Source organism: Manacus candei, unplaced genomic scaffold (genome assembly GCF_025592945.1).
Source record: "Manacus candei isolate 608988 ecotype Guabito, Panama unplaced genomic scaffold, ASM2559294v1 h1tg000028l, whole genome shotgun sequence".
NCBI lineage: Eukaryota > Metazoa > Chordata > Aves > Passeriformes > Pipridae > Manacus > Manacus candei.
Window position 1 is genome coordinate 43,099,725 of NW_026138076.1, and position 20,634 is coordinate 43,120,358.

A 20,634-nucleotide genomic window follows, 5' to 3' on the forward strand; every position below is an offset into this window, starting at 1 on the left:
AATACACTGTCACTCCCCCCCCAGCCTGGTTTTTCCCTTTTCTCCTTGCTCTCTTCCACTGGTTGCCACTGCTACTGCTGTTTGAGACTGTGACATGTATGAAACGGGACTATTGCAGCACACATAAGCCTTGGATCTTGGACCATGTGTTTTCCTTCACAGAGCACCACTGGCGCTAGAAACCTTGTCAGTGATGTGTTTTGCAAAGATAAATAAATAAATAAAGGAGCGAATGAAAATGTCATATACATAAATATGCCACAGTAAGTTTAGTCTTTGGATCAAAGTGCTCAAAACGACACAGCTTTGAAACAGAAAGGTAGGAATCAAAATTACACGTCCCCGCGTATCAGCTCGGGTGCCAGCTGTTTAACTGAGGCGTACATGCTGTGGCTGATTAAATGAAAACATTTTAACAGCTGTCTAAAGAAGTAGAATCCTCTCCCCATCTTCCCAGGGCTGCCTCGTGCACCATCCCCATGGGCTGCCCAGGAGAGCAGCCACTTGGCTCCATCCTGTACCTGCCCTGTCCCTGCTCATTGGCACCCGTGTGGGGGCCGCCGGGCATACAGGGCTGCTCTGGGATCATCCAAAGGACAAGAAATAAGATCCTTGGCAAGGTCTGAACCTCACTGAGCCCTGGTGCCATTGACTGGCAAACCCGCGTGTGGGCAAGAGCCCATGGGCAGCCTGGCTCTAATCCAGGCTGTTCAATGAGTTAAAAGTAATGCTGGCTGGTTCAGGGGCACAAAGCGGCTCAGCAGGTTGAGGGAAGAGGCACCGGTTTTCATACCCAGGCCAAACACAGCCCGACCTCCCCAGCAGGGAAGAGGCTTTATTGAAGAGAGAAAGCTTTAGGTAAGTGGTGGGTGGTCTCTGGTGGCTGTATCCCTGCCAGTCCGCAGAACCAGCTGGGAGCCATTCTCCAGCCTGGGGCCAAGCAGCACTGCGTGACTGCTAATTCCCTTCCTCTCTTCCCCTGCCTCCCCGAAGCTATGTGGGCACAACCAAACGACCTGTTTGGAGCAGATAATGTCCCCAGCCCATGGCCAAGCATTGCATTGGCTCCAGACAGCACTGTGAAGGCAGAGCTATCCGTGGCCAGGCTGGTGTCCTGTCCTGCTTCATTCCCTGGAGTAGGCACAGCCAGGAGGTGCTGACCTGTGAGGCTGGCCCGGGGTCTGGGAGGGCTGTACTGGGTGGCTTCCCAAGGATCCCGTGCCCTCAACTACACTGGGAGGATGGTGACACACTTCTTGTAGTGCAAAAGTTGCCACAAGCCCCAACTGGGGGTTAATGGTGTCCTCAGCAGGGCACCATCTGGGCTGTATCAGCTGTTACCACTCTTCAACACCCCGACCATGGGAGGTATTTCCCCAGCCTTCGTGAGCAGACAAGGGATTAACCTGGACAAAGAGATAGGGACCAGATAGATCACTGCTCCACCAGCCCCAGCCCACCACTGACATCCACCTCGGGTCTGCCTGCCAATGGAAGCTGAAAGGAAGAGTGGTTTACACTGCAACCAGGTGAGAAGGTAACAGGCAGCCACCCCAGCCATCACAGCTGAGCTGCATCCATTAGCAAGGGGATCCTAGCTGAGCCTCCCCCAGGGAGTGATGCCTCTTCTCTGTGAGGAAGGGCCAGTAGGAACAGTTTGTGGGCATCTTTGCATAATGTATTAAAGTACAAGAAACTTGGGAGAGTTGCTATCAAGCACCAGGCATATACATTCACAGTCATTTTTAAACACGCTGCGTTTTGAGAATGTATTCTTAAAGAATCTGTATTTCTAAAATGAAGAGCAATCAGGAAAGAAATTTTACAACTCAGGATTGTAAAAACCATTTCAAAATGTGACATCTTTTCCCTTTCTTTTTACACAGCATCTGCTGTGTGTAAGAGTGTGTGTATGTGTGCACCTGTGGGATGGAGGCTTTTATTATGCTGAGGTTTGCACAGGCCCTCCTCATCACACTTTTCTTTGGCCCGTGGCCCTTCATGCTGCTGCCTGCTGGCTGTTGCCACACTTGTCACTGCCAGAAGGCCCCCAAGAGTCACAACCATGAGCAGGGTGCACACAGGACATGGTTCATTCGCTGATACACATGCACAAGTTCTGCCCACAAAATATAGCAAGAAATGGAACTGCTTTTCACTTTCTTAAAAGCTGCCATCACTACTGCCATAAAATGTTGTCATTGTCATAACATGATTTTCCATGGCTTCCCCCCCCAGCTGGCATGGGCAAGCCTGTCTTTGACACCATGTTTTTAATGGTTTTATTAAACACAGACAAAGCTATCTCCTTGTAAAATGCCCTCCCCAAAAAAATGTATGTACTCAATGTTAAGTTTATCCCACCTACTTTCACAGCTTTCCCTCCAAAGTAATGTGGTGACACAGGCAAGAGAAAAGCTGTGATGGTTCTGAACGAGAAGATGGGTAAGAAAGGGCTTTCCACCATGCAGTAAGCCTTTCTCAAATCCAGCAGGCCACACACACCCCAAGAGGTGTATGTTCCTGGTGGTAATAACTATGGGCACATCTGCAAGTACAATTCAACACGTCGACCTCAGGCTGTCTGGTGGCTCTTCATGTTTTTGCCCACCCAGGGTGGTGGTTTTGCTCATTGTCCTGAGGGCATCAGGGACCAGTACAGTGGTGGTGGCCCTAGGACAGGTCTCATGTTGCAGGCAATGACCCTGCGACGTGCAGAAGGTGTATCCAGCTCTTCAGGAGCAGCCCTCTCTCATGTGGGAGCCAGGGCTGTAAGCACCCACACTGCACTGATGGGGCCCTCCCCGGGCTCACTGCCCAAGAGCTAAGGAGGGTTGGATGTGGCCGTGTGCCTGCTTATACATCACACTCCTGGCAAACGTTCCCACGGGTGTCAGCGTGTCTCTGGGACCGTGCAGGGAGCTAAATACCCGTTTGACACAGGCAAAAGGCCAGTTGGAGCCTCTGCGGGGGGGAAGGTGGTGTTGGGCTGCAGTGGGGTTTGAAAGGCTGCTGATACCTGCACCAGTCCCCTTTGCAACAACCCCCTCTGCCCTGGCCCTTGACCTGGACACTCTGGGGGTTCCGAGAGCAAAGAGGCCTTTCTGATGGGTGGGGAATCCCTTCCCGAATTGCCAGCGCACTCCCCACCGCGGTCCGGGCACCCCTCACCAGAGCCTCGGGGCGGGCGCTGCGGGTCTCCGTGTCTCATCCCTGCGGGGCACCGGCCCCGTCGCACGCCTGTCACCGCCGCCTCCTCCACGTTATTTACATCCGTCTTTAGCAGTCTAATTACCCGCTTTATTGCTTTCGCCCGGGGGAAGCCCGGGGACGGCGGCGCAGGGGAGGACCCTCCCCGCCAGCCCCCGCTCCGCACCGCACCGCCCGGGGGAAGGGGGAGGACACAGAGCTCAGCCGGGCTGCCCCCTCAAACACCTGGTTCTGGCAGGATTTCGGGAGGGGAGGGGCCGAGCAGGGCTCGGGAGGCGGCCGGGAAGCCCTCCGGGGGGGGGCGGAGGGCGCTGCCCCACAGCCCACCCTCGAGGGGCGGCTCCGGCGTGGTGCACCAACGGAGGGGAAAAAAAGCGACAGGATAGATGGATTTTCAGATAAGCAGCGGAGGTAATTTATTGGCCTTTATGCTCTTCCGATGGAGTGGGGGAGAGGTGGCGGAATCGTGTCTGCACATCATTAAACGGGTTTACTCCCCCTCAGCCGAAAGAAGTTCCCCCCCACACACACGTTCCATCAAGGAGGCTCGTCCCGGGCCAGGGCCCGACGCCACGGTGAGGGGCCACCGCGCCGGGGGTGCTGCTCCCACAGCCCCGGGGGGAGCCCCAACCTCTCCCCGCTCGTCCAGGTTGTCCGCGGCGCGCTCGCTCTTCCAAACTCATCTAAATTACATCAATAACAGAGCGCACTCTTTAATGAGCTCTCAACTTTAAAGACTTGAAGGATATTAACAAGCCGCTTGACAAATGGTGCTTAGAAGCACATTAAAGACGCTGCTAATGGAGCGCATAATGACGGCTAATTTTCGATCAGATATAAATTAGAGCCCCAACAGTTATTTGCCTTAAGGACTTTATGTAAATGATCCTGTTCTGTATAAACGGGGAGGCGAGCCCAGCCCAGCCCCGCCGCGCCGGAGAGCGGTGCCGCAGCCCGACGGGGCGCACAACCCCCCCCCCGCCCCACCGCCGCGCAAACAGCGCGGGGCATCCGCGCCCGCACCGCCGCCGCCCTCGTTTCCTGGGGGGGGAGAAGGAGGAGCAGGAGGCCCAAGGCTGGTCCCGCTCTGGGGCTGGTCGCGGGGGGGGGGGAACAGTGCCCAGCGCCCGCGGAGGCCCGGCCGGGCAGCGCTGCCCCCGTGGAGGGCTGGGACAGGGGCAGAGGTGGGGGCCCATCTGCGGGGCCGCATCCCGCACACACACAAGAGCTCCCGGGGCTGTCCCAGCTGCCGCCCGGAGCGCTGCGAGCGCCTCTTTTCTTCCTTCGTTGTTTTGGTTCGGGGGGGTTGTGGCGAGTTTTGGGGCAGGTTGTTTCTTTGGGTTGTTTGGGGTTTTTTTTTCCTATTTCTTGCTTTTAATTTTTTTTTTTTTTTTGTCAACAAGTGCCAGCTGGGGGCCCGGCCCCGGGCCAGGGAAGGCGTGACCTACCCCGCGCAGGGGCCGCGGCTCCAGACCGCCCACTCCCGGCCTTGCCCGTCCCCCGGGATGCTCCCGCACGGAAGAGCCGTGTCAGCAGGTCAGCAACGCCCCTGTCGTGGGAAGGGGGTCCCGGCTGTCTGGGGGAACCCGCGGATTTTCCTTGGGGATTTTTCGGCTGTGATTCATGTTATATCCCCCCACCTGCCCGCCCCGCTGACTTGCGGGGTGTCCTCCTCTTCCCTCCAAAACCCTCGTTTACCTTTGCGGGGCGCGCTGAGCCGCCCCTATGCCGCTATCCCCTCCTGCGCCGCCGGGCTCCCTCCTCCGGGAGGGCTCGGGGGTCTCACCTGCCAAAACAACAACAACAATAAAGGAGGGAGGGAAACGTTGTCCCCTCGTCCTCCCCGGCCCGGTTACCGCGCCGGGACCACAAACCAATCGGGCTGCCCTGAGAATCCGCGGCTGCTGGGGTCAGCCCCGAGACAGGATTTGGGAAGCAACAAACGACGACTCGCTCTCACCCTTAGCAGTGCAGGGACCGGGGGCGGGAAGGGGCGCGGGGGTTGCGCGGGCGCGGAGGGCCGTACTCACCCGGGCGGCCCCGGGGCTGCGCCTCCTGCTCTGTGCTCGCCGCCCCGATCCATCGATTTGTTCCTGGAAAAACGCGGCGCATTCTTATAGCAGCTAGGAGCAATTAATATTGCATTAACCCTATTTAAAAAAAAAAAAAAAAAAAAAAAGGAAAAAAAAAAAAAAAGAAGGAAAGGAAAGGGGAAAACCCGCACCCTGGCAAAACCATCTATTATTAACGCGAGGGTAATTGGAGACCCGAGACGTGGGTGTGTGCGTGTCGTGGGGCAAGGCAGGCAAACACAGGCGTGACAGTGTGGCGGGAAGGAAGGGGAGCCGAGGGTGGCTAATATTTAATTTCAGGTCTGTGGTTTTCTAATTCGAGATTAAAAGCAGTCACGTCTTTGAAGCCAGACACTTGGTGTAAATGTACAGTTAAAATATTCTATTCCACAGTCCCCAGGCAGAGCTCTGCTACTCCCAGGCTTCATTAAATTTTAATTATCATCCCAGACTGGAGCAAGGAAAGAGGGGGAAGACTGTCCACCTAATTGCAATTGATAAAGGCAAAGAAGCCGAGATATTTTTCCTTGCCGTGCACGCACAGCACTTGTTTTTGTTGTTGTTGTTTTAATGCGGGCAAAGCCCGGCGAGTGCAGCGTGAGCACCTCCACCTATAGATCTGCTGTTTACAAAAGATGCACGTGAAGGAAAGCCGGGAAGTGATGCTATAGATGGGTGTTGGGGGGAAAGGGGGGTGCATTAGCTCTTGGAGAAGCTGGCGAAAGATCAACGGAAGAGACAGGAACCCTCTCATTAGAGCTCGTCAGCTTATTGTCTCCCAAAACAAAGCCCGCCAGTGCCTCCGTCTTTCCCTGCCCGGGCAGCGGAGGGGCTGCCCTGCCGCCCGCCCCGGTTTTCTCGGATCCCAGGCACCTCTGCACCCCCACATACCACACGACCCCCTGGCTCTTCCATGCCTTTTCGTTTGTTAATAATGTGCAAGCGTGGGACAGGCAGGTACTGGGAGAAGTCGACTAATTGCCTCAGGTTTTTAATTTGGGAAACTAGAGAGCGATCTATCTCCAGGCAGTAAAAGGTAAAATATAAAACCCACCGCGTTTGCTTTCTAAGCAGCTTCCTATTATCACATCGCCACTTAATTTTATTTCCATTCTCTCCAAGTTAAATAGAAAGCCGAGCTCACAGGGGAGCTGCCATGTGCCTACAGACTGGGGATGTCAAGCAGAGAGACTCACTGTGCAAAGTTAATTTCAATTCCCGAGGAGGATTTCACATTCTCGCTCGCTCTGACCCACAGTAATTAGCTGAGATAACTAATGATTACTTACTTATTCCTTGTAATTATCTGGATTTAATAATTCGCTGTGTAATTTATTAATTCGCCCGTAATAGCCTTTAAGTGAATGGCTCATTTAAGAGGGCGAAGCGGTGGTTCAGGGGCTGTTCGCCTCTTGCTGCCTGCGCCTACTGACGCTCTTGGGGGGGCTCTTTGCTGCTTTCGGGGGTCCTACTGGCCCCTGCCCCCGCCGGGCTGGCTCACCCCGGCCCCCTGACCCGCAGCTTTCCTGCTTCTTTCTGCCCCACCTCCCCTCTTCAGAACGACCCCCGCGGAGGTTGCGCGGCAGCCCAGCCCACGGGGAGGGGGCAGGGTGGGGGGCTCGGCGGGGCGCGCAGGGGTGCGCAAGGAGGACAGCGCCACCCCTTCCCAAAAACAGCTGGCAGCCCCGGCCGCGGCTGCAGGAGAAGGCAACCCACGCTGCGCGCCCGCGGGAGCCCTGCGGGGGCCCGCGGGGCTGAACCGCAACGCTGTGGTGGCAACGACGGCAACGACAGCGACCAGGGCCGGCCGGGGCCGCGGGGAGGGCGCGGGTCGTGTGGATACCGACGGCGACACGGCGCCTGTGCCGGCCGGACCCTGGGACACGAGGCCCTCCTTCCGCGCCCGCGGAGCCGCCGGCACCCTCGGCGTGCCCGGGCGGCTTTGAAGATGCAGCTGGAGCTGGTGGCTGGGCGGAAATATGAATATTTAATAGCGGCTCGTGTATGATCTCCCTCCCCCCCTCACCCACCGCCGTCAGTTGTTGTTTTTTTTTTTGTTTTGTTTTGTTTTTCCCGGCTTTTGTGAGCGCCACGCAGGAAAATTACTCTTTTCTTTCCCTTTTTTTTTTTTTTTTTTTTTTATTTTCGCGCGTGGTGCGTGCGTGGCACCTTTACCTCCCTCTTGGCGCTGGAAGGCAGAGCGGCTCGGGGAGTGGGAGCTCTGCCGGGGCACCCCCACACCCCCTGGTCTGCCCCCTCCCCACTCACAATCGCAGCCGCTCACCCGCGGAACGGAGCGGAGCTGTCCCTGGTGCTGCCGCTGCACCACCGGCGCTCTCCGGGCCACTCCCCAACCCCGGGCTGCCCCGTTGCGGGGTCCGGGGGCGGCAAACCCCCCCTGCCCGGAGGCGGCGTTGAACTCGGGCAGATGTTGGCGGTGGAAAACAAGAAGCAGCCAAACGCGCTTTTTTTTTTTTTTTTTTTTTTTTTTTTTTCCAATAAAACGTTAAAATCCTTTTTTCCTTTTTTTTAATGAAAGACAATTTAACAACATTTAAAAATAAATTAGTACATTACTAGGATAAATAAACCTCCTATTAACAGAACAAAACAAAAAAAAAATCCCTCAAACAAAACCCAACGAAATCATGTACAGAACTTAAGACTTCAAACAGTCTCGGATAGAACAGCAATACAGCGAAATCTGTAAGAATATATCTATATGTGCGTCAACGCCAATGAAATATTTACAACACATACAGGTACCCAACCGAGTACCCTCAGTTTATTGTCGTTGTTCCAAAAAGAAATGTACCAAATCAGTTGTGAATTTACAAGCAGTGCAGTCTCGCTCCCTCGCTCGCTCCCCTTCCCTACAAATTTTAATTTGGCTTTTCTACAAACAGACTTCCAAAAAGGGACTTTTCTCCGTGGAAAAGTATTGCGATTGAAGGTAATAAATAACCGACCGACCAAATAAATAAATAAATAAATAAATAAATAAATAAATAAATAAGCAATCGGATAGATAAATAAATAACCGAGCCGGTCTGAATGCCGTCGCGATACAGCTTTAAAATCGAGAAAGACGGATATTGTGCTGGCAAGAAACCCGAAGCGACAACCCCCCTGCCCCACGCTGTCACCTACGCGGCCACGTCCTTTCTCGCTTCGGGAGCAGCGTGTGGTGGGGACAATATGGGAATCCCCATTAAATATGTAACACGGTAAACAAATACCTCGGACAGTGAATCAGGCTACACAAATAATGTAGAACATCTACTATAGGGTGCCGACGCCGTACGAATAGGAATACTCGCCAGAGAAATACCTTAGGTTCAGGTGGCAATTTACAAATGGCCAAAAGGGACGTTCAGAAGAAAAGCTCACGTTCATAAATCCTACCAACACAAAATATTTGATTCTCACTAACAATTTTTTTTTTTACTTTTATCAAGACTTAGATTAAAGAGGTGTAATTAATTAGAATGAGCACAAAATGAAGTTGCTAGAGAGATAAATTAATAATTTACAAGGGGTTGTTTGGCAGTAATCTAATAATAGCTTTTGAAGACCAGTGAACACAGCAGGATCAGCTCTTTCCCTAAGCGTTATAACTTCAGAGAAGGAAAAGGATAATAACCACAGTAAAAATATATATATATTTATATATTTATAGTACGCAGTGTAAATGCAGAAAAACCTGCCATCTGTTTTTTTTTTTTTAAATCATTATTATTATTATTATTATTATTTAAATCAAAATACTTTTGAGACGTCTCTCGCGGCGCGAAGCCTCAACTCTAGATTCAAGTTTGGGTCCCGAGAAAGCCATGACATCGTGGCCACCCTGCTGCCACCCGGGCGAGGTCTGTTAGGAATAAAAACCAGCGGTACTTGCCGGGGCGGGTCCGGGCGCGGCTCCGCGGGGAAGTTCCCCCCGAAAGTTGGGCGCGGGGCGGGCGATGGGGTGGGCTGGTGTTGTTTGTTTTGTTTGTTGTTTTTTTGTTTGGTTTTTTTGTCTCCTTTCCTTTTTGCTGTTGTTGTTGTTGTTGTTTAATTAATTTTTTGTTGATGACGGTGATGCTGATGCTGTCGATGCTCCTCCGCGGCCGGCTCAGATGCCCGCCGAGTACTTCATGCGCTTCTGCTTCTGGCGCTGGTTGCAGAACCAGACGCGGACCACGTTCTTCTTGAGGTCCAGTTTTTCGGCGATGGCGGCGATCTTCTCGGAGGAGGGCCGGGGCTGGAGGGCGAAATAGGCCTCCAGCGACCGCTTCTCGGGGGCGGCGATGGAGGTCCGCTTGCGCTTCTTCTCCGCGCCGCTGAAGAGCTCGGGCTTGGCCAGCTTCTCGCGGTGGGACTTCTCGGCCTCCTCCAGCCACGCCTGCAGGATGGGTTTGAGGGCGATCATGTTGTTGTGGGAGAGGGTGAGGGACTCGAAGCGGCAGATGGTGCTCTGGCTGAGGGAGCCCACCCCAGGGATCTTCAGGTTGGCCAGCGCCGAGCCCACGTCGGCCTGGGTCACCCCCAGCTTGATGCGGCGCTGCTTGAAGCGCTCGGCGAAGGCCTCCAAGTCGCGGGGGTCGGCGTCCACGTCGCTCATGCAGCCCATGTGGGCCGGCAGCCCGTGGGCGTGGGCCATGCCCAGCGCCGCCGGGTGCATGGGGTTCATGCCGGCCATGTGCGGAGCGTGGCCCGGCGTGGAGACCACGGCGCCGTCGGGGGCCGCCATGGCCCCCAGCGCCAGACCCGGCGTCAGGTGCTCCAAGAGTTCCCCCTCCAGCGCTTGGTGGGGCTGGTGGTGGTGGTGGTGGTGATGGTGGTGGTGGTGGTGGGTGCCCGACAGGGCGGACGGGTGGGAGATGGGCACGGAGGAGGAGGAGGCGGCCGAGGTGCAGGGGATGGTGTTCATGGTGTGGTACGTGGCGTCCGGCTTGAAGGGGCTGTGGTGCGGCGGGTGGTGGTGGTGGCTCTTGCTCGGGGAGACGATGTCCACCGCTGCCAGGGCTTCGGCGCGGGCCAGCAGGCTCTCGTCCAGACCGCCGAATATATTGCTCTGCAATTGCAAATAGAAGGCACACATAACGCTCAGCAGGGAATTCGCCTCCCCGCGCACTCCGCCGTGCCACTAAAACCTTCCCAGCATGTTAAAAGAGAAATCCTGGAGAAGGGAGGGGGGGTGTGGGGGGGAGGAGAGGAGAAGAGGGAGCGAGCGGGGCGAGGGAGCGGGCGCGGCGCGCAGCCGCTCGCACAGAGGAGCCGCGGCAGGCAGGCGGGCGGGCGGGCGGACGGACGGACGGACACACACGCACCAGCCGCACGCAGCATCCCAGGTCATAAAAATTAATACGAGCGGCAAGAGCCGCCGCATGCATAAGTTGGGCGAGAGCCCGGCGGCGCCGGATGATTTGCTGCACGGCCATGAAAAAATCATCAGGCGGATCCGGGGGGCCGCCGAGGGGCTCCCCTTAAAGCGGGGCGGCGGGCGGCGGGCACCTACCGGAGGGGCGGGCAGGCAGGCCCGCCGCATCGCCTCCGCGCCGCCGCCGCTGCCGGAGCCCGAGCCGGAGCCGGAGCCGCCGCTGCCGCCGGGGCCGGAGCCGGAGCCGGAGCCGCGTCCGGCGGAGCCGCCGGTGCCGGTGCTGCTGGGGGAGCTGGCGGCGGGGGCGGCGGCGCCGGCGGAGGGGCAGGGCGAGGCGCTGTGCAGGGCCGAGTACTTGGTTTCGTGGAGGCCGCCGCCGCTGCCGCCGCCGTGGGGGAGGCCGAAAGGCTGCTTGCTGCTCAGGGACATCATCATCGTGCTCGCCGCCGCCGCGGCCCGGCCCGCCGGCAGCCGGCCGCTGGAGGAGGGCAGGGGCGCGGGGCCGGGGGCCCGGACCCCCTGGAAAAGCCACAGGAGCCCTGCGCCCCCACCCCCCGAAAAATTAAAAAAAAAAAAAAAAAATTAAAAAAAAATCCCACTCGCCCCCCCCTCAGCCGGCCGCCCGAGTCCCGCCGGAGACGAGAGGGAGAGGCGGCTCTGGCGAGCCGGGGATGCGCGGGGGATGCGCGGGATGCCTCCCGCCCGGCCGCCCCTCCGCCCGGGCGCTCGCCGCCGTCCGCCGCCGCCTCCGCTCCGGCGCCGGCCCTCGCCTCTCGCGAAGTGCCCTCCCCGCCGCCGCGCCGGTGGGTTTTACTCTCTCCCCTCCCTCCCCTCCCCTCTCGCCTGTCACTACAGCCCAACTCCTCGGGAAGGGCCCTCCGCGCCTGCCTCCTCGGCCCTGGCCCCCTCCTCCGCCGCTCCCTGCCCGCCCCCCGCCGCTCCCACGCCCACGCGTGCTCCCGCACTCACCGCCGCGCCCCGCCGCCTCCCGGAAAGGGGAGGGAAAAAGCCAAAAAAAAGAAAAACAAAAAAAAAAGGGAGGGGAAAGCGACACTCACCCCCCCCGCCTCAAATCCACTCTCCATGAAGGAAAAATTAAAAAAAAAAAAGGAAAAGTCCCGCGTCCGGCCTCACCAGGAATCCCCAGCCACAGTGTCCCGCCGCTGCCCTGGCATCGCTCCGGGGGGAGCGGCAGAGGCGGCGGGATGCGCTGGGAGCCGGGTACTGCTCGGGGCAGGGGAGGGAAAGGCCGGGAGCGGCGGCCGGGGTCTGCCCCCACCGGCGTCCCCCATCGGCGGGGAGCCAGAGGGATCCTCCTGCAAAAGCGCACCGCTATCCCGCCAACTTCCCCCGCCTTTCAATATATTATAAAAAGAAGAAAAGGAAAAGAAAAACTAAAAGAGAGAGAAAAGAAATCTGGGAAAGTCAGTTTTCCTGGATGTGGCCGGGTTTATTTCCATGAATTTCACTTTGCAGCAGAAAGGTTAAAATAAGTGCTTAGGTGTTTAATTTCTCACCTAAACAGCAGACTTGGTAATTTTAAGGGAAATAAAAAAAAATTACATTGTATCAGCTCTCACTGTCGCCAGCTCGGAGAAATGAAATAAATCAAAGTTAAAAGCTTGAGTATCATTTAATTATGGCGCGAATAGCGCTTGGAAAGAAGTAGAACAACATCTCTAAACAAATTATGGCCGGGCCAGGAAGGAATTATTAGATTGAAATTTCATTTAGGCTCGGGAGACACAGCGCTTCAATATGTAATCTGTTATGCCTCATCTGATTTGTATGCTTAATTCAGCTTGACGAATTTATTAGTTTTCATAATAGTAAAAAAATTGAGCAGCACTATGGGCTAATGCATTGTGTGTACTATAAATTGTATGTCACCGTTGAAAGGCTGAAGTCTATAGAAATCTTTTATTAATGACAACATAGGAAAGAGGATTTTCTTGCAAGCCTTTAAGGAGTTCATGCCAAACCTCCGCGCTTCGTGTCTCGGTAGGCTATTAACATATCGTCATACTAATTAGGCTACTTCATGAGTGATATAATTTCAAACTTTAAATTATGTTCTAATTAACAAGGGTTGTCCAATTTGCTTAATCTTCAAAAGGCTTTTGGCTTGTCTAATTAGTCTAAAGCATCGAGCATCTCCAACGCCCAAGAAAAGAGCCATCAGTAATATTTTGCGCGTTTTGAGGCGGTCGCGGGCAGAGCCCACGCGGGGCGCGGCCCGCCCGTGGCGGGCAGGGCTGGCAGGGAGGGCATCTGTCCCCCCGCCTCCCTCCGCCGGGATCCCCGCAGCGCTCCCGGCCGCTCCTGCGCCCCCGCCTCCGCCTCCCCGGCAGCGGCCGCAGCCCTGCGCGCTCCAGCGCGGGCGTGCCGGGAGGTGTGCGGGAGAACAAGGGAAGGATCCCGCTTCCTGGGCGGAAAAAAAAAAAAAAAGAAAAGAGAAGAAGAAGAAGAAAATACCTCGTTGGCGCGGGGAGGTCCGAGGGCAGCCAGCCTGCCGGGCGCGTAGAGCCGGGGAAGGGGCTCTGCCCGCCCGGCTCTCCGGCTCAACTTTGGTGGAGAGAAACGCGAGGAGGAACCCCCCTCCACCCCCCCACGCCCCCCGCTATACATTTAACCCCTCCCGCACTGAGTTTAATTATTCGCAATAGTTGTTCTAATGTATGCTGTCACACGGGAGAATTGAGAACGCATATCGTTAATATGAATTAATCTTGATTTTAATAGCAACTGACAACCGATCTCCAAAACGCTGCGCGCTCCTCGCCGCTCCGATCGGCCGCCACCGGGATGCGGGGCGGCGCGGCCACACTGCTGGGCAAACTTTCCTCGGTGTCGGGCCCGGGGGTGACCCCTGCGGGCCCCGGGGGTCCCCGCGGTGTCTCTGCGCGCCGCAGGGACTCGCCGGGGCTCTGTGCCCGCTGCCGGCAGCGCCTTGCCCGCGGCACTGCCTCCCAGCAAACCCTACCTTCCCCTTTCCCTCCTTTTTTTTTTTCTTTATTTTTGGTGATTCTTTTTGTTTATTTGTTTGTGTTTGGGTGTTGGGGTTTTTTTTTCTTGCCGCCACCTCCCGGTGTCGGGGGGGATGCCGGGGGGAGCCGCAGCAGACGCGGAGCCCCCCTCGCCCCCCGGCACCTCGGCGGCCCCGCGGGCCCCGCAGCCGGCTCTGCGCACCAGTGGGCTGCCTAAATAAAAGGAGAGCCCCCCCTCCAGCTTACCCACGCCCACACCCTGACCCACGCAGACATCTGGGGAGAAATCACTGTCGCCTCTCATGTATCCATGTTCTGATTTACGATTAAAATTTAAAGACGCGCATTCATATTTTACCGAACCTAATGCGCCCTATGAATTTTTAATCCATTAAGATGCGGGCTACACTTTGAGCAAACTCTACCTCTGTTTTGAGTGCAGGGCAGCGCTGGCCCCGGCCCTGCCGGAGGGGTGACCCCGGTGCCCCGCACCGCTCCCGGCCCCCGCCGCCTCCGGGCCACTCCCCCGGGGCTCCGGGGATATGGGGGCGACCTGTCCCCGCCGCTGCGGGGGCACCGCGGCTGCGGACACCTGCAGCTGCATCCCGCGGAGCCGCGGCACCATCGCACCGGGACGCCCCGTCGGGGCAGCCCCGCACCGAGCGGTGCCTCCGCACCCGGAGCACCCCCGCTCCCCGCCAGCCCGGCATCGCTTCCCGCACCGGCTTCTGCTCCTCCTCTCCCCGCTCGGAATCCGGGGCCGGGCTGCCGCCGCGAACCGAGTCAAGTCACGAAGTCAAACTTCAAGCCCGGGAACGATCAATGAAGAGTTTTGCCGTCCGTGGCGCCTCGTGCTTCCTGGCACTAAAATAAATGCAAGAAATCGAAACTTAATTACTTGAAAGAAATCCAGAAATCCCTCTGCATAATTTATCCAGGCATTTTTTTCGTGGCGTTTGTGTTGAACGCACGCGTTTGACTCCACACGCTCCTCTCTCCGTCCCCAGTGCCGCCCCCCTCGGCAGGCGCGGGGAGACGGGCGGGCGAGGACGGCCCGGCGGACCCCCCCCCCAAAACCCCGCATCCCCGCACCCCGCCCGGCCGAGGGGCGAGGGGAGAAGAGGGGAGGGGGGTCTCCTTAGAAGACCTCGTTCTTGCCTCCGATGAACACCTTCCCTTTCCCCCGCTGAGAGCATCCCCCGGGGCAGGGCTGAGGGCAGGGTGAAACCTCTCCTCCCCGCCTGCGAGGTCTGAGCCCTGAGCGAGGCACTCGGCAGATATTTTCTGATCAGTAGTGTCTGGCGTAACAACCTGAGTCTCCTAAGCGTGATGGAAAGTGCCAATAAAGTAACTCGGTTATTCTGACAAACTCCCCATCTTGTCTTTGACGATTCCCCCGTGGCCCCCAAAGCCCTTCTCATGAATAGGGTGTGACACCTGCTAGCTGGGGGTTGTGCATTAGCCGGCAACGCAGCCACGGCCTCCTCATTTGCCATCCAGCCTGGCTGATGAGAGCCTTGCCTGGTGAGCTTTTCACTGAATTCATTAGGACTGTGAGTCTGCTGGCTCGGGAGCAAACTTTATCACAGACACCTCATCGAGAAGTTGAAGTAATGTTATGAAAGAATGAAAAATACATTTGGGAGCTGCCTGGAAACTGAAGTACATTTTGATTTAACTTACATTAACAGAAACCTAATGTAGAAGTGAAAGGATCTAACAAAACCATTAATAATTTAAAAATAATTACAGATAGTCTATCCTTACTATTCATAACCACTCAACATTTTAGACAAAGAAAGCTGAATATTCTTCTTGGGAGAAAGATGTGAACAGACTGCTAAGCAGGAGCCGTCCAGCTCGCACTGCCTCTTCTCTGCTCACATATATTGCATATCCCCTACAGCACCCAGGGCAACATCCCAGAACTGCTTTTCCAAAAGGGAGGGTGAAGGTGGAGGCAGACCCTGTCTTTGTACAGGGCTTTTTGGCGGGCATGAGGTATAGATTTCAACCCCTCCTCTTTGCTGGAGCTGCTGTTTGAGGTGGGCCCATTGTGGCAGTGGAGACCAAGAATGCCCTCACACCTCCTCAGGCTCTCTCTAGGCTCTGCCAGCCTTGGAGGCCTTGGGAAAGGCCTTTTCCATCTGTAGCCTCGGCTAACACCAGTGGCACTGGTGACTCTCCTGCCCCACGCTGTGCCGTGCCATTTAGCTGATATCAGCTGACATCACCTACTTGGCTTGCCATGGCTCTGTGCAAAAGTTATTTTCAATGCATTCATTTTAATTCAAGTTTCCATTGTATGCTTTATAGCTCAGAGGTCTTGAGCACCCTGCAGGGCTGTGATTTTGCCTGTGTTTCTGTTCATTTGTGTTTTGGTTTTGGGTGTTTTTTCTGAGATATACCTGCTGTCCAAACACTGAAATATCAAAGCAGCTGGATATGCAGCAAACTTCACTGCTCTTCCTTACAAATCAAGATAAAAATGTAAAGAGGGAAATTCACAGACATAAGGTGGCTTCTAAAGGAAAAGAAATATTGGGTAATACAAAGCAGATAAGAAATTCAGATCTAACTCTCACAGGAACCCACCTTACAAATAGCCTCATAGGTGGGATCCCTCCCTAACTGCTTCCCCAACAGCTCCTTGCACTGAAAACATTAAGATCTCATGGATCATTAAAAAAAAATCCTATAAATCACATGGCGAATGTCCTTGGGACTCTACTCTTGCTGATTTAGACAAAATCCTGGTATCTTAGATTAGCCTTCATTAATTATTTTCATTAATTTCCCTTGTTATAGATGTATTATCACAAATCATATTCCAAACACATTCCCTAATTAAGCACTGAATTCCTCTCTACCTCCGTATGCCATTTAAATGGAGCAATGAGAGCGCGTGTGTTCAGCCTGGAGGCTGGTGGCAGGCAGGCAGTGCCACAAAAGATGGTGCTTGCATATCAGATATCTTACAGGACTCTAACTTACAGAAAATATTTTGACTTTTCATTCGATCACCGAGATGGGCACGTTCAGAGCTCAGAGCTCTTGGCCCTTGCAAATTTTCAGCGTTCCATCTTCTGCAGTGTTTTCAAGGTAAATCTAAGTTCCTTTTGTCCCCTTTCCACCATGTGAGGTGTTGGCTGATCTCTTTACAGGTCCTCAGGATTCACCAGGAACCGCAAGGCAGCCTTCTCTTTTCAGCCAGGAAGAACAACTCTGACAGCTGATATGCATTGAAAAAGGTGACAAAAGCTTCATATTTCTGAGGTTGTCACAAATGGATAGACACAATTTAAAAAGAATGTTTTAACAGTTGTGCCACTGGGTCAGTGTTTGCACCTCGGAGCCATTAAATAGTGGGCTAGAATATTTATTTAGGTGGACAGAGTCCCGCAGCCCCACGTGAGACGTGTATAGTGTACAGCTGTGGTATTTGGTGTGTGCTGTGCCATGGGCTGAGCTTTCCACAGTCTCCATAGTTTTGGCAAGGTCTTATATGGACTCATCACGCTTTGTGAATGGGTAGTGGTAAATGTCAGTGAATGATTTTGTTTTCTCCCTTTGATTCAATGTTCACGCAATCAGAGCATGATGGGACTCAAACCATGATGGGACTGCTGGGGAAGGCCCACTAGGACTAGCATCTCCTGGAAATATTAGATACGTGCTGAAGCTTCAGTTCCTACAAGACCAGGCATGCTGAGCTCAGACCTCGTCTGCAGGCTCATCCTCCTTGTAAACCAGACTTTAATTCTCAGAAGAAGTATCTGTGCATAACAGCAATGACCATGTTGGCAGCTGTCCACCTTATATGTGGGCATAGACACTTGTGTAAGTTTTATTCAAAGGTAATCACAGATCCTCTTCTTCTTTGTTCATTGAAATTCAGCAGAAATGCATCCCACATTTTGTACAACCTCTGGGCACACATCAAAGCCCTTCCCTTCACACACGCAGCATGGGCAGGTATCCCCCTGTGTTCCCCTATCCCTTTTTATAGATGAAATATTGTACTTCTTGAAGATTGTTAGTGTAATGAAATCAAATTGTGAAATGCATCTGCAGCTTGTATCAACACTTCCTATTGGAAACAGCGGGTTAGGACTAAGTTATCACATATCTTTTGCAGTCCTGAGACAGCCATCGAATTCCAGTGAAATCTCTTACAAAGGCAATCAAGATGATCAATGGGAGTTTTGCCAGTAACATCAAACCCGATTAAATGGTTCTGTGTTAAGAACTGCAAATAAACACACAGAAAAGAGGACAGATCAGAAAATGGAACTATGAAGATAAAGAAAAATTGCAGAAAGAAATGATGCCCAGGAAAAAAAAAAAAAAAGGTAGGAGATTAATAATTGACTGGCTGTATATACAGCCAATCCAAACCGAGTTTAAAATGCAGACAGCTCACTGTATAGCTGGTAACAGAAACTTCTGTAGAAGCATTTATTCAGAAGAACTCTTATCCACACATCCTGCTTTAAATATTTTGCCAAATTGGGATGAACACAAAGAGGTTGTAACTTGAAACCTTTCAAATCACCAAGCTGCTTGTGACTGACTATGTGCCTGTTGCTGTGTATATATAGGAAATATAGCATCAAATCATATTTTTACTTGTTAATCCCTTAACAGTTATGTTGCCTGCTGGGTACCCTGACACAGTGAACTTACTTGAGTAAAATGCATTTCGTTTTTCTTGTTTAGGCCAACAGGTTTCCTTGGATAAGTGAATTTGTTGCTGCCCACCCGTGAGACAGGGGAACACTTTCTAACAGGTCCCAACATCCCTGTCTTTCCCAGTGACCTGGGCTGCCCACGTGCTTGCCTGCCTCTGAAAAATGTTCCTGCTGGGTCCAGCCATTGTAGCTCAAAGCAGGCCAAAATGGTGGGGAGGTTTTTTGGCTTCTGTTGTGGGTTTTAGTTTGTTATGTTTTTAGAGGGATATTTTTTTTTAGAGGCTGTTTTTATTTTTAGCTTGATATCGTTTTTAATAATGTTCGTGCATATTTTCGGTTGAGGAGGTTGGATCTGACAAAGCTTTTACAATCATTAAAAGTTGTCTGCTTTAAGTGCTGACAGCTGTGGAGTGGCTCTTAACGAGGAGGGAGGCACTGAGGATGCCCCGCCTGGAGTCGGTCCCTGCACGCTGGAGATCGGTGGCGTCCCGTGAGTGTTCCCAGGGCAGGGTCGAGACAGGAGAGGAGAGGGAAGGAAAAGGGGAAAGGTGGGGTGGAGCGTAGGGGGCTTAATTACTGCCGCCCCATCCATTTCAGTACAGCCGGGGCACGCCGGGAGTGCACGAGAAGAAATTCAGGGCGGCTTGTGGCAGTGAGTGGATGCTCCCTGTTTGGGTTTTTTGTTTTGTTGGGAGCTTTTTTTTGTTTGTTATTTTTCCCGGTGAGGTCGAGGCAGCCCAGGCGCTGGAGAGATGGGCTCAGGACCAGGATTCCCCCCGCCCTTTTCTCTCACTCTCTTCTCTTTCTGTGGTCCTGGATGATGCTTTTCGGGTGGTGGGGGCCGGGGACAGCCGGAGCTCATCTGTGTTCCCGTGGGTAACACCGCGTTCAGGCCTTGGGGAGCCCAGAAAGTTTGCTCCGGGAGGGATGATTCCAGGCAGTGCTTCCAGAGGGTCGGGGCTGGGCCGGGTGCCGCGGGGCTGGTGTTTCCCGACTGCCTGGGCTCTGCTGCCCTGTTTCTAGGGAATGGGGAAATTCTTCTCCTCACCTACAGCAGAAAGCCAACCCTCCTCCTGGTGCCCAGCAGAGTGCAGTGACCCACCCGCTGTGAGGATCGTTCAAGAGGTACATCTTTGGAATGAGATGTGCTTTGGTTCCCAACTTCATCTTTCTTTAACACCTGATGCCCTTCCATGTCCCTAGTAGGACATTTCATGGCATGTCATAGTATAGTTGCAGTGTGCTGTATTGTGATTTGTATGTAATAATGGGCATGTTATTTTACAAATAAAAAAGACAAACTCCCCAAAGGCAGGACACATGTCAACTGAGAAAGAAGATGGTTTAGTCTGTGCTCATTAATTCCTCAGAATACTTAAAAATGAGTTGGAAGACCAGAAAAGTTTAGGAAGCTGACAAGTGAGGGTTAGATGCTTGGAGGCCAGGGAAACTTGAAGTTCATCAGCTGCTTTAGATACTAAAAGGAGGTTGGTGGGAAACAAATGCAAAACAGGTGGGTAGAAAGAATATCTTGTTGCAGACAAGTGGGGGAAAGAAAATGGTGAAAAGAGTTTTGCTCTACTTCATTCAAAACCATGCCCCAGCTGTGGGTGGCAGCCTGTTCTCTGTGGGCTGGGTGAAGCCTGCCTTGGGAAGGGAAGGAGGCAGGGCTGGTTTGCAACCCTGCTGTTTTGGGACCTTCTGCAGAAGTCAGAAGACTTGTGTAGGGTTTGATATTCAGTATTCATATTGTCGTGTTTTAGCAGGGGTGAGCTCTCCATACACGGATGCTGTTTTCACAATCTTGTAGATAAGCTGTGTCAGCACAGCCTTTATAAATCCCATTTTTACCAAAGATTTATGATGTAGCTGTAAATGTATGCTCTGGACCGATATCTTCCGTAGAGGGTTTTAGTGAGAAATCTTATTTTTAGGGGGTTAGTGCATTTATTTTCTATGCCTAAGATACACGATGAAAAACGTAATTTATAATGTGGCATAATAAAAATGGATGATGTTTGAGGGGATAGCAGACTTGCTCCTGTACCTACACAATATATCTCTTTGGTAACATTTTGATAATGATTTTACACGTGCATTATAGTGATGTGAGATGTGGTGACAGTGCATCAGGCAATGGAAGGAGTTGCTGTGTCAACCTTGACCTTATTAAAACCACTATGCTTGCATAAAGAAGCTAAGCTGGTCAAGGAGGGAGGAGAAAAACACACATTCAGCAAAGGTACATGGCTAGATTTTGCTTTTATTTATTCCACTTTAAGTCAGAAAAAAGTGAATTGGAAGCATCG

At 53.5% G+C, this 20,634-nt stretch overlaps 1 protein-coding gene across 2 annotated transcripts; it reads right to left on the reverse strand.

Moving 5' to 3' along the window:
- Positions 1 to 9,275: 9,275 nt before the first annotated feature.
- POU4F2 (POU class 4 homeobox 2) lies at positions 9,276 to 11,082 on the reverse strand. 2 transcript variants are annotated; one of them, XM_051790978.1, is made up of 3 exons: positions 10,979 to 11,079; positions 10,790 to 10,834; positions 9,276 to 10,351 (listed from the first exon to the last, which is right to left on the reverse strand). In XM_051790978.1, exons 1-3 carry the CDS (start codon positions 11,077 to 11,079, stop codon positions 9,400 to 9,402), a joined length of 1,098 nt encoding a protein of 365 aa, XP_051646938.1. In that variant the 3' UTR covers positions 9,276 to 9,399. The 2 variants fall into 2 exon arrangements, with proteins under 2 accessions (XP_051646938.1, XP_051646937.1); XM_051790977.1 differs by having other exon boundaries at positions 9,276 to 10,341; positions 10,786 to 11,082.
- Positions 11,083 to 20,634: the final 9,552 nt, after the last annotated feature.

What these genes read in the sequence shown, in the direction of transcription:
- POU4F2 (XM_051790977.1), bottom strand. Translation starts at nt 11,082, where the DNA reads ATGATGATGTCCCTGAGCAGCAAGCAGCCTTTCGGCCTCCCCCACGGC. An exon ending in CCTGCCTGCCCGCCCCTCCG is followed by an intron (nt 10,342 to 10,785) that starts GTAGGTGCCCGC and finishes TTGCAATTGCAG; the next exon opens with AGCAATATATTCGGCGGTCT.